The sequence below is a fragment of the Brachyistius frenatus genome, unplaced genomic scaffold (assembly GCF_029030835.1).
Source record: "Brachyistius frenatus isolate BFR_SWC_R1_liver_20210118 unplaced genomic scaffold, ASM2903083v1 Contig_19, whole genome shotgun sequence".
NCBI lineage: Eukaryota > Metazoa > Chordata > Actinopteri > Embiotocidae > Brachyistius > Brachyistius frenatus.
Window position 1 is genome coordinate 4,168,696 of NW_027210618.1, and position 13,810 is coordinate 4,182,505.

At 42.0% G+C, this 13,810-nt stretch overlaps 1 protein-coding gene across 3 annotated transcripts; it reads left to right on the top strand.

Moving 5' to 3' along the window:
* The first annotated feature begins 287 nt into the window (after positions 1-287).
* snupn (snurportin 1) lies at positions 288-12,738 on the top strand. 3 transcript variants are annotated; one of them, XM_069695356.1, is made up of 9 exons: positions 288-375; positions 2,926-3,090; positions 3,537-3,720; positions 3,983-4,087; positions 7,501-7,597; positions 10,613-10,710; positions 10,880-10,957; positions 11,469-11,549; positions 11,673-12,738. In XM_069695356.1, the coding sequence occupies exons 2-9, from the start codon at positions 2,933-2,935 to the stop codon at positions 11,991-11,993; spliced, it is 1,122 nt and encodes a 373-aa protein (XP_069551457.1). In that variant the 5' UTR covers positions 288-375; positions 2,926-2,932; the 3' UTR covers positions 11,994-12,738. The 3 variants fall into 3 exon arrangements, with proteins under 3 accessions (XP_069551457.1, XP_069551458.1, XP_069551459.1); XM_069695357.1 differs by lacking the exon at positions 288-375 and adding an exon at positions 549-724; XM_069695358.1 differs by lacking the exon at positions 288-375 and adding an exon at positions 1,454-1,794.
* Positions 12,739-13,810: the final 1,072 nt, after the last annotated feature.

A 13,810-nucleotide genomic window follows, 5' to 3' on the forward strand; every position in this document is an offset into this window, starting at 1 on the left:
TGGAGTTCAAGCTTGCATTTTGAATGATTTTGAATAATTTCCAATAAATGCAATACGGCATACTTTCTAGGATGATAAAGACAACAAACAATAAACAAGACTCACATGCAATGTTTGATGTTTAAAATACTTGTAGTTAAATATACTCCAGCCTATATAAATAGAGTTTCAGTTACTTGTCCTCTATTTGAGTGTTTGCAGCTTGTGTTACTCTGAACGTGATCTCCACTCTGCTGTAGAGGGAAGTGAACCGTTTGAAGTGTTTCCATCCTGCTGTGAAACTCCGGGTTAGTTTTGACGCTGTTGGTCGGCCAACTAAAAGCTTGACGTTGAGATGACGGCGTGACGTTTCAGCAGCAGCCTCCCTCCTCCAAGGTATCTGTCTACGTCAGCCAGTGTTTCATAGCTAATATATTGCCAAGTCTACTGTCTGTTGTTTATTTAGGCCGGAAAGTTATGTCCGAATATGTAGGAATATCTAAGCAGTAACACACCGCTTTAGAGTCGGAGGGGTGGTGGTGGTGGTGGTGGTGGGGTAACGCCATGCCCGGCCTATGCCAGCAGGTTTACCGCGTGCTATGTTAGCAGCTACGACGTGTAGCGGTCTAATTGAGGGTCTCCGGGCTTCTTTTTTTTGTTTGTTTGTTTGTTTTTTTTTGTCGTAGTTCCTTCTTTAGAAGTTAAATGAACAAACTTAAACCCCTCACTACTTCCTCCAGATCAGGTGCTTGAACTCCGTTTGTTCATGTAGCGTGCAGACAGGAACACATCATTTAGATGTGATTGTAAGCGCGTGTTGACAATGACCGGCCTCTTGTATGTCCACATGGTGGTTGGGTTAGGGTTGGGTTAGGTTAGGTTAGGTTAGGGTTGGGTTAGGTTAGGTTAGGTTAGGGTTGGGTTAGGTTAGGTTGGGTTAGGTTAGGTTAGGGTTGGGTTGGGTTAGGTTGGGTTAGGGTAGGGTTGGGTTAGGTTGGGTTGGGTTAGGTTAGGGTTGGGTTGGGTTAGGTTAGGTTAGGTAGTTACTTTATTAATCCCCGAGGGGAAATGTTTTCGCCACAGCAGCATACAGAAGCAATAAGATAATAATAGAATAGAATAGAATAATAGAAATATAAAATGCACAGTATATGCAGTACAGTATACAGTGAACCCTCGCTATAACGCGGTTCACCTTTCACGGTCTCGCTGCTTCACGGATTTGCATCGTGCATTGAAATCACATTACGACTATATGTAACGTAGATATATTTAATGTCCAGTTCTATCTATTTCAATTGTAAAATAAAGGTTACTACTTCACGGATTTCGCCTATCACGGTTTCTATTTGGAACATAACCCCCGCGAAAAACGAGGGTTCACTGTATATCTATATATATTATATACAAACAAACCAAGAAACACAGTCAACAGTGTTATTGTTGTGTGATGGATTTTTGCCAGAGGTGAGACTAGAGCTGGGTTATGTAGATCTGATGTTGGTATCCTACAACAGACTGATTGTTTTGTCCCAGCTGCTCAGATATCATCAATTGTTAATATTGCGAGGTTTTTTGTTTTTTACTTCTTGTAAATTGAATTCAGCTGTGAAACAAGGAATTTAAACTGTCAGCTTTGGCTCTGGAAAATTACAGTTTTGGTCAATGACTATTATATTTATCTTTGTCCCCACATAGTTTTAAACACGTACTCACAGAAACATGAACATGTACAGGCGTGGAAAGATTTGTTGGTGCTGTTAACAGCTCATTAAAGCAATGCTTTATTCCTCCTGGAAAGTGATGACATTAAAGGTGATGGTCTCATGTATACCTGCATACCTTTAGTAGGCCTAAGTAATGGAGAAAAGCAAAGAAACTTTGAAAAGAGATCGATTACTGCTTTCTACAAAGATTATTTCAAAACAGCCTCAACAACATCTGTTGGTGCCCCTAGAAAAGATGAGAGACAACTGGATTATAGTGATATTTCAAACTACCTGTTTTCTCCAATTAGTGTTGTACATTTAACTAGTATTCATCTTTTAATGAGTCATTGAACCTCTTTAAATGGAGAAAAATGGTCCCTTTGCTGTTTGCTGTCATTGTGTTCACCACACTGAACAAGGACCAGAAACAGCAAAGCAGAGAATTGTCTTGAGAAGATAAGGAAGAAAATTACAGACAAGCATGTTAAATGTAAAGGCTATGAGATCATTTCCAAACAGTCTGATGTTATTGTGACTACAGGTGCAAATATTATGAACACGTTTAAAGTCCATGGGGCTCTGAGGAAGACAACCCAGGAGGACTCCACTGTTGACAGAAAAACTTAAACCAAGACTGGAATTTGCTCAAATGCAGATAGACGGGCCGCGATGCTTTTTGCAGAGCTTACTTGCAACAGATGGAACAAAATGGAGCTTTATGTTTAGTCACATCAGCTCCGTGTTCACAGACAGAAAAAAATGTTTTCCAAAAAGAGAAGAGCATACCCTCCTGTGAAACACGGAGGTCTGGTTCTATTTTTGGGGATGCTCTGGTGCGTCCCGATATGAATCTGATGATGGTGGAATTGTAGAAAGGTTTGAACGAATTGATCTACGTCTGTAGATGTTGGCTGGCAAAAGTTTGAACCGACAGAAAATGTCCACGTTAAATTACAGGCACAACCTTGCCTCAGAATTACAAAACAATGTGATGCATCTCGAGAAACGCCATCGACACAGCAGTGCAACAACTCACTGGCATTAGATATTGTTCATTTTATTGTCATTCTTCTGACTGAACGTGTCCTGGAAGCTGCTGCTAAAGATGACGAATAATCTGTTTAAACATTGTTTAAGTTTCATTTTTCCGACCTGCGCGCTGTGATTCTTTTCGAACTTGTCAATCTCCTCCCCTGATAACATGAACACACTCAACCTCCCATGCATTGATTCACAGTGTCCCCATGGATGACCTGACACAAGCCCTCTCAGCCAGCTTTGCTGTGTCCAAGGAGCCCAACAGTACCGCCGGCCCCCACCCTCGGCTGGCTCAGTACAAGAGCAAGTACAGCGTGCTGGAGCAGAGTGAGCGACGGCGGCGCTTTCTTGACCTGCAGAAAATGTAAGTGTCCTCACCGTCAAGTGTTTGTCCAATCAAGAAGTCACTATCAAAATCCGTAGAACGATACTGACGTGAAAAAAAATGTAAAAGCCCAACTGTTGTTTATTTGGGGTGTTTAACAAGGTGATTGGGCGGATTTGCAGCCCTCTGTGTTAAACAGCAGTGAAGGCTCAGTACTAATACGTGCTGAGAAGTAACTATTACATTTACAGGATGCAGAAAGTTGTCAATCACATCGACCTTGTTCTGTCTCCAGCTTCAAAACTATACAACATACGTTTCTCCAGATTGGAAATGCTTCATTAAATGCATCCCACGAGCCCACGAGGTTGTTCTTAATGTTTTGAGGAACTCCATTACACAGCTGTCATGTCAAAAACAATTCTGCAGTAAAAGTGTGAATGAGTCTTCCCCCCCCCCCCCACACCACCCGTCCTTCATCTCAGTAAAAGGTTAAACTACGTCAACCATGCGCGGCGTCTGGCTGATGGGGACTGGACGGGGGCAGACAGCGATGGGGAGGAAGACATGGAGAAGCAGGCGGAAGGGCAGCGGGAGCAAGATGGCAACGCAGAGGAAGAGGGGATGGAGATTGAGAAGAGGAAGCTGCCAAAACATTATGCTAACCAGGTCAGTGTTTGATGTGGTCTTACCCACAGAGGTTACAGGACTCCCTGTGTGGAGGGAAGCACGCTACGCCTTCTGCTGCAGTCTGATCGTGGGCAGCAGAGGGCGCATGAGCTCTACAATTACACATCTGCTCCCTGGCATGAGACCTTGTAAGAAATCCCACTGCTGTGTTTGGACGTGTTTTTCCATGATCATTCTCGGACTCTTAAACGCAGCGATGATGAAGATGCCATTTTCATTTAACAAAGCTCCTCCTCCTTAGCTCATGCTGTCAGAGTGGCTGGTGGACGTACCAGCGGAACTGGACACCGATTGGCTGATGGTGGTCTGTCCCGTGGGGAAAAGATCCCTTATTGTTGCCTCCAAGGTAGGAACCCGTCACTGCTCTTCTTTTCTTTACCTGATCTTTCACTCCTGCTTCTGAATTTCAGAGTCAGCGAGTTTATAGAATTCATTTTCCCCAATTAGAGTCTCCCGTGATGTCTGAGACAATATGAGCAGTATCTTATTGGCTTTTGAATTAGTTTCCATCTCTGCTGTTCCTGATGTGTCATCTTCCAGCTCTAAGAAGTTTCACTAGTTTTTAGAGTTGATTAACATAAACAACAGCCGTCAGGATTTCCCGTAATTTGAATGCAGTCACGGCTGAACAGAATCAGTATTTTGAGAGGATTATTGTACTTTTTCTCTGCCGCTTGTTAATTCCTGGTATTAGTGAGGATGATGGGAGTTGTGTCTGTGATTGACTTGAACCACCTTGTATGAGCAATAATAGTAATGTGGGCAAACAGTTAGGAAGATGTGATGGAGAAAGTGACTGCGGCGTCAGTCTTTAGATTAGATTACAATGATAATCAGGAAAGAGAAGGATTATAAGGTTTAATATACTGTAATATTGGAACCATTTTCTCCACTTTGGAGCAACAAAAGAACATTTTACAAAGAGGTGTAAAAGATTAATAATATTCATGAGACTTGAAATATTTGTGCTGTAATTTTCTTGAGCTTTGCTCAGTCTGTTTGTTGTGTAACTTTCCTCATATCCCTCACAACAACAACAGCATACTGGTTTTGAGCTCAAGTAGGTCATCAGCAGTACCCGAGATACCCAGACCGTCTTCACCCCCCCCCCACCCCACCCCACTTACTCGATCTGCCTGTTGTTTGTATTTCTGCTCATACAACTCTATAGAAAAAGTGGGATTGGAGAGAAAGAGCTTGAGGATTTATTCAGAGAAGTTAAGAGGAGATCAAATATCTGACGTGTTAAAATCTATTCAATATTCAAAACTTTGACTTATTTTGTTCATGTGGCTCTTACCTGTCTACGTCTGCTGCTTACAGTGCATCGACCACAGCAACAACGTTGTCAGGGGATCAGTAAGCCCTCAAAAAAATAGAAAACGTTCTAAGCGTGGGACCATCTTTTGAGTTGTTGAAAACCAAAACTTTCAATTTGGAAGGTTAGAGTCAGAAACGCTTTCATTTTTTTAAAAAAAGTGTTTTGTTTTTTTTTTATCTCTACAAGCATTTTAGCGCCATTTCAGGAGATTTCTCTGTCCACACTAACGGCGGAAAATACATGTCACATGACCCAAAACTGTTTGCGTTGGTTAGGTTTAGGCATGAGGAGTGAGCCGGGTCGGGTCAAAAATATATCGGGGCACCAAATACAGCGCAACACCGGTGCTGCTTGGAGAGCTGTTAATGCTGCTGGACACGGGAATTATGGCACAGCACGAGAATAAGAGCTCACCTCCTGCGCATGTTGGCAGGAGTCACATTATAACATGCAGAATTGAACTGCATGACACCTTGGAGCATCGACAACACGGTCAGCGATGCCGCTAATTCATTATCCTCAGTTCACTCCCCCCCAAAACAAACCCGTCTCTAAGTCTTGGTAGCTTGTACAGAAATTTCAAACCTTCACTAAAACCTGCATTTGAAGAAGTGAAATTAGCTTTTGATTGTTTCTTGGGGGGAAAAAAAACCAAAAGTACTTGTCTTCAGAAGTTTGTGGTTTTTCCAAATTATTCTCTTTCAGAATTTGTGTTTGTGTCGTAGCCTTTAATGTAAAATAGATGCCTCATTTACCTCACATTGTGTCGGTGTAGAAGAGTATGAGTAATGAGGAGGCTTTCAAGTGCTCCTAAGCATTAGTTGAAGATTACTGGTAACTCTGGCACACAACACCCCTGCTCTGTGTTATTGTCTCCAGACCACAGTTTTCCTCTCACAACACACACACACACAAATCTTTGTTGCACTGGTGTCGCTGGCATCCCACATCCTGTGATGCATTCGCACATAATATCATAATGACTCAGCACCTATAGTCTGCCTCTGGTTCCTCATTCATTCTTTCAGGGCACAGTTTTCCAACGAGTTGTGCTGGCGCGCATTTACACTTATTTGTCAGAGTTTCTCAATATGACACCTTTGGGTTTTTATCTGTCCACCGTTCCTGTGCCGCTCGGTGGGAACTTTGTGGCGATCATGCCGCCAGGAGTCGGAGGTTTGATGACTGTTGGGAACGCCTTCACCACGAATGGCTCAACTTTTTCTGATCTCATCTCATTTGACCACGCCAGTTACAGTCATCAAAGTTTCATGTGTTTTGCATGTCGGGAGCTGCGTGCAGAGTTTTTCTATTTCAAATAGGGCTGGGTGATGACGCCTCTCACTTCCAGGAGTGTTGTATTCAACAAAAATGTACTAATTGAGTAATACGAGGAGTAATGGGAAAGTTCCCACACTGTTCCTGTTGCGCACGAAGAAAATGCCGCACTGTGACGTCCACGGAGCCGCGTGAAGCAATAACCTTCATGAGTAAGAATTCTAAGTTACTGCTCGGTTTGTTCACGTTTCACTGTGGACCTGAAATTTGAGCCGCACCAGATTCTGGGTCAAATTTTTGGGGAACGCGGAAACGTCTGAGCGAAGCACATCCGGTGAGTCGGTGGGTGACGGGAGCGTTGATTATTTTGATTGTTGAAACTTGCCCGCGTTGTCATGTTGGAGAACCAAAGTCCACGGTGTCATCGCCGACGTGCACAAGCCAACGGTCACAACAACACACGCGACTCAGGTGCTGATGTTGATCCGGCGTAGTAACTTGAAACGGATTTACAGACTTTTGAAAGTTCTGGCTTGCCTCCGCTCCACGGGCATCGCTGCGCTGCGCTGCGTTCTGTTCACATGCAGCAGTCTCTCTGTTTTTGGCCGACCTTGCAAAATCAATTCCGCTCTGGCGATATGATTACTTTGGTGTTCACATTTTTACTCAACTCTGATGTTCAATTGACTGATTACAAGGAAATGACAATTTAAAAAAAAGATTGCATGAGTCATTATAGGTTTTTGAGAAGTTATAGGTCTCGTATTGCATAATGGTGGAACGCTGTTAGTTTATTCACAAAACACATGATTCAAATTAGGACTGTAAGATCCCCTCTGGACTGTGTGTGTGTGTGTGTGTGTGTGTGTGTGTGTGTGTGTGTGTGTGTGTGTGTGTGTGTGTGTGTGTGTGTGTGTGTGTGTGTGTGTGTGTGTGTGTGTCCTTAAATGTGCTCCTGAGTCCGAGTTGGATTTTCAGGTTACATTTGAATGATCCTATATCCTGATCTTTTTCTCTATTTTTATGATCAAGCATAAATATCAGACAAGACATTTTTAACTCTTTTGTAAGGACTTCAAATGGAACAATAACGGTTCTCTCTCTCTCTCTCTCTCTCTCCCCTCCTGTGTTGTTTCTGTTTTGGATTTTTCCTTCTGAAGGGGTCCACTGCAGCGTACACTAAAAGCGGCTATTGTGTGAACCGTTTCCCTTCCCTGCTGCCCGGTGGGAACAGACACAACTCTGCCATGGGAAAAGGTGAGTGGGCCCGTCGTATCTGCAACTCAGTGGTTCACCGAAATAGGGCCGCTCGGGCTTTTTAACAACATGAGCAGGTGTTCCGCGAACGGCAGGTTCTCCCACCTCACCCGGGAGTTTGTTTCATTTTATCAGCATCAAAACAACTTCCAACTTTGGCTTTTAATGGGACGATCACAGACAAAGACATGTCAACATCATCTAAAATGCTGGTTGGACAGTCACTGCAAACTCACAACATGGAGCCAAGCAAGTATGACAGGCTGAATTCTGGGTAAATGTGCATAAAATAATGACAAGAACATGTAAACTATTTCCATTTGATTGGATTGTGTAGCTACGGCTGTCTGGATCATGACATTTTAGTTCAAGATTCATTGAAATACAAATAATTGCGATTAAATGCTCCTTTGTTTATTTCATGCCATTATTATACTGACATCATAGTTTAATTATTCACGTGCATCTTAAGAAGAACAGACATTTATTGGCTGTGGTGTTTGGCTTTGTAACTAAATCCATGATGTTGGTGTCAACAGATGCTCATCGAAACGTCGCCGTTTGAATATTAGCGCCTCCAGATAAACAGCTGGTGCCACTAATTCTCCATTCATGTGCCTTTAAACCAACAGATGTGGAAATATTGATGAAAATATGACATCTGTTAGTTCCATTCAGCTGTTTTTATCTTCATTCACTTTAAACATTATACTGATTTCAGAGAAGAGATTTTAACAAAATAAAAGCTGCCAAAGGAGAAATTAAGGAGAGAGCTGGATATTAAGGTGTCGGTTAGAAGAAGATTCAGCTGGAACACAGTGAAGAGTTTTTGTTTGTTGTATTGTTACAATCAGACAGTTTTGCTCTTTGGTTGTGAACAAGCTTTATTTATATATATATATATATATATATATATATATATATATATATATATATATATATATATATATATATATATATATATATATATATATATATATATATATATATATATATATATACAACAAACAAAAACTCTTCACTGTGTTCCAGCTGAATCATCTTCTAACCGACACCTTAATATCCAGCTCTCTCCTTAATTTCTCCTTTGGCAGCTATATATATATATATATATATATATATATACACACACACAGTGGTGTGAAAGAGTGTTTGCACCCTTCCTGATTTCCAATTTTTTTTGCATGTCTGTCACACTTAAATGTTTCAGATCATCAAACAAATTTAAATATTAGTCAAAGACAACACAAGTAAACACAAAATGCAGTTTTTAAATGAAGGTTTTTATTATTAAGGGAGAAAAAACAATCCAAACCCACATGGCCCTGTGTGAAAAAGTGTTTGCCCCCTCCTGTTAAAACATAACTTAACTGTGGTTTATCACACCTGAGTTTAATTTCTCTAGCCACACCCAGGCCTGATTACTGACACACCTGTTCTCAATCAAGAAATCACTTCAATAGGACCTGCCTGATCCTCAAAAGATAGACATCATGCCGAGATCCAAAGAAATTCAGGAACAAATGAGAAAGAAAGTAATTGAGATCTAATAGTCTGGAAAAGGTTCTAAAGCTTTGGGACTCCAGAGAACCACAGTGAGAGCCATTATCCACAAATGGAGAAAACATGGAACAGCGGTGAACCTTCCCAGGAGTGGCCGGCCGACCAAAATTACTTCAAGAGCGCAGCGATGACTCACAAAAGGCCCCACAACAACATCCAAAGAACTGCAGGCCTCACTTATCTCAGTTAAGGTCAGTGTTCATGACTCCACCATAAGAAAGAGACTCGGCAGAAATGACCTGCATGGCAGAGTTCCAAGACAAAAACCACCGCTGAGCAAAAAGAACATGAAGGCTCGTCTCATTTTTGCCAGAAAACATCTTGATGATCCCCAAGACTTTTGGGAAAATACTCTGTGGACTGACGAGACAAAAGTTGAACTTTTTGGAAGGTGTGTGTCCCGTTACATCTGGCGTAAAAGTAACACCGCATTTCAGAACAAGAACATCATACCAACAGTAAAATATGGTGGTGGTAGTGTGATGGTCTGGGGCTGGTTTGCTGCTTCAGGACCTGGAAGACTTACTGTGATAAATGGAACCATGAATTCTACCGTCTACCAACAAATCCTGAAGGAGAATGTCCGGCCATCTGTTCGTGACCTCAAGCTGAAGCCAACTTGGGTTCTGCAGCAGGACGATGATCCAAAACACACCAGCAAGTCCACCTCTGAATGGCTGAAGAAAAACAAAATGAAGACTTTGGAGTGGCCTAGTCAAAGTCCTGACCTGAATCCTATTGAGATGCTGTGGCATGACCTTAAAAAGGAGGTTGGTGCTGGAAAACCCTCCAATGTGGCTGAATTACAACAACTCTGTAAAGATGAGTCGGCCAAAATTCCTCCACAGCTGTAAAAGACTCGTTGCAAGTTATCGCAAATGCTTGATTGGAGTTGTTGCTGCTAAGGGTGGCCCAACCAGTTATTAGGTTTAGGGGGCAAACTCTTTTTCACACAGGGCCATGTGGGTTTGGATCTTTTTTCTCCCTTAATAATAAAAACCTTCATTTAAAAAATGCATTTTGTGTTTACTTGTGTTATCTTTGACTAACATTTAAATTTGTTTGATGATCTGAAACATTTAAGTGACAAACATGCAAAAAAATAAGAAATCAGGAAGGGGGCAAACACTCTTTCACGCCACTGTATATATATAAAACCTTTGTTGCTAAAATGTCCCACAGTACTGGCTCTTCATTTGTTGCGCTACGTGCAGGATGGTGGGCAGGGGTTGGTTAATGTGTCCTCAAGTTCTTCTGGTTAATATTTGTTACAAAACACGATACAGGACTTAAAAGGCTTGCGCACAACTGAAAATGATCAGAATTTGCTGCAGATATGTTAATGTCGGTTCTTAAATCTTTCTTATTGCTTTTCATTTAGTTCGTTGTTGAGATTTGAGTCATTCTGAGTTCATTTTAGAATTCGTTTTCTGTCGTATGTGTCCCATGCAGACTACACCATCCTGGACTGCATTTACAGTGAGGTGGACAGGACGTACTACATCCTGGACGTCATGTGCTGGAGAGGCCACCCGGTCTACGACTGCCCAGTAAGACAGGCTTCTAATCCTCCAGCGATCCAGGAATGCTTGTCTAATTGCTTAAGTAGCAGAGTCTGGGACACAGATGTGCTTTTTTGCCACGTTGCCCATCTCATTGGCTCGGATGCCGAAAAAGGAGCTTTTTTTTTGTTTACAGTGCTTGTTTTCTCATCAACAGACCGAGTTCCGTTTCTACTGGCTGCAGTCCAAAGTCCAGGAGACGGACGGCCTGTCGGAGATCGCCAAACGTAACCCCGTGTGTACCAACTCCAGAAACGGAGTCCATTCACTTCATGACCTACTTTTCATTGCAAATTTGTAGTTCTGACTGTTGTTATTTGAAACATTGTAACATGTTTCCTCAATCTTTGGTTTTCAGCCTGTTGTTTGTTGTGGTTTATGCCTTGCTGAACCTTATTCACACATGGGATGAATAAAAACCTAAACTTGAACCCAAAGCTCTTCGGGGCGAAATGAGACAAAGGAAAGTTAAACTTCAGTTATGGTCTTCGGTTTTAATTGTGCACTTAAGTGATTATTACACGTAAATCTTGAAGATTATGGTGCTTCGTGGAGGCCTGAGTGAATTTTGAATTCAAGTTCCACCTCTTAATCTTCAGTAATTATGTGGTGCAGCCTGGTAGGAGCTAAATCGGGCTTAGTCCTTGTTGGGTAAACTCATCACTGGAAAGCAATCACATTTGACAACAAGACAAATTGAGTTTGGAGCTAACAATGCGTCGCTCTGGTTGTGTTTGCTCCGACAGTTCCGGTTTGTGAGCCTCCAAAGCAACGACTGCGCGGTAGAATTGATTCAGAAAGCCCTGGCAGCAGAGTACAGCTTCAGCGTAAGAACACACTCTAAAACATTTACAGCTAATTATTCATCATACGATACAAAAGCACGAGTACAAAAACACATTGTTTATTTCCCATCGTCAATTCCTTCATTTCTGATCGTCTGGCTGCAGGTGGATGGTCTCCTCTTCTACCACCGGCAGACCCACTACACGCCCGGCAGCACCCCTCTGGTTGGCTGGCTTCGCCCCTACATGGTCACCGACATCCTTGGTATGGAGGTTCCCGCGGGACCCCTCACCACCAAGCCCGAGTACGCCAACCACCAGCTGCAGCAGATCCGAGAGCAGAAGAAAGCCTCGAGTGAAGTCCGCCCAGCCAACAGAAGCGGCGGCTACGAGTTGGAGTACCTGTCCACGCCAAGCCAGGACAGCGAGGACTCTCTGAACTTTCTGAATCAGAAGCCAATAAGGGAAGCGCACATGGAGAACTGAGTGGCAGCCTTAACGAGATGCAAATTGCTAAGTCCTTGTTTCTGAGAATCGACGGCCCACATATGGTTCTTTAGAATGTCTGCTGAATGGTTCTGCAGATCTGACCAATTACAAAGCATGGCTAATTCTAATCCGGCACTGCACCGGACGCCCTCAGAGTGCAGATTAGTAGAGCCGTGCTGTAGTTTTATCTGGCTAAAATTCCAGTCTGGCTTTTACATGCTGTACCTGCTACCCAACTTGGAAACAGTCAGTTCCCTTGAGAACACATGCACATTTTTGTTTGCCACTATAATTACTATTTCAGTCCATCATGCATATCCCTGACACCACGGGTAGTCACATACAGTCAGAAAAAGAGGATGTGACGTGTCTTATGCGAGACATAATGTGCAAAATGCAGCACAGTGAAGTTTGTGGTCAAGTGTTCTTTTGCTGCTCGGCACTTTCTGTACGCCTCGTCCTCGCTGCTGTCAATTGTTTGCAGGTTTTCTAAAACAAATATTGATGTTCACCTACCGAAATTTAAACTAAAAGAGGTCTAATGGCTGTTCTGCGCAGGTCATTAGATTGAGTTGTGTTGAACAGTGTTTTGGAAGGTGGAGTATTGCCGACTGGTCGGACCCTGTGACTTGTGATCACGCTAACTAGCAACAGTGACCTGGTCTTTTACAATTCAATGTTGAATTCAAAATTGTTTAGGGAATGTTTTAAAGTCTGTTTCTAAATAAATGTTTTGTTTTTTTTAATTGGCGGTTTGTTGGAGGTTTTTTTTTTCAAAGGGTTACAGAATCAATTTGATTCCATAAAAAAAGAGATATATTGAGATTTTTAATCTCACTTAAATGAAAGTTTCATATAATGTGTTTATGTAATAAAGCCAAGCTGAAATTAAAATACTGTGAATTTATAAACTCTCTGCAGACGACCCAGACTTGATGCGATGTCCATATAAGTGAGTATCTCATGTTCCAATGTATTGTAAGACATGACTCAGTGCTCATAGCAGCGCTCATCAGCAGAATTCATGAGCATGTCCTCCCCTCTGCGCTGAGCTTGCTGTGCCATTTGCGTAACTGAAGAGCAGGGTGGAAACTCAACAGGAAAAGATGTGAAAGTGTGTGGCAGGGTTGTGAACTTTGTTTCAGCAACTTGTGCCAAAACATCCTCAAAGAGAACGCTGCAGATTATCACTGCCTCGGGTTAACAGCTCTTGACTGAATGAAGTTTATTGTAAAGGAGGATTACTTTTACCTTTTTTTTTTCCTAATCCTTTTTACATCAGTTTTCTTTCTGACTTCCAATTCTTTTTTTGTATTTTTCATAGATCAATCAATAATACATGTTTAAATTAAATAGTTTTAACTTTTAATATAATTATTTCCAACCATACTAGTAGTGTGGCCCTACCACTGTGGTTTGAAGTACATCAAGAATGATGGCCATTATGTACATGTTTGACATTCGTGATCCACAGAAGATTAAAGTCTTTAGTGACTTTAGTGATCCCCTTACCTTTGGTCTGGCGCCACCAGCAGTTCAAATTTCACATATCCTATAAAATAGCTCAACATTGTTGTTATGGTTTGGCATACATTTTTTGGACTTCCATGATCTCCAAACAGTGCTTTCGAATGACTTTGGTGTTCCCCTGACTTTTCCTCTAGCTCTACTTTGAATTGGGTAAAACGTCTCAAAAAGGAAATGATTTGGTACAGACATTCACGGTCCCCAAATTATGAACAAAATCACTGGGGTGTTCCTCTACTGTTTAATTTAGTGCCATCTTCAAATTAAAATTTTCTGTTTGGGTTTAT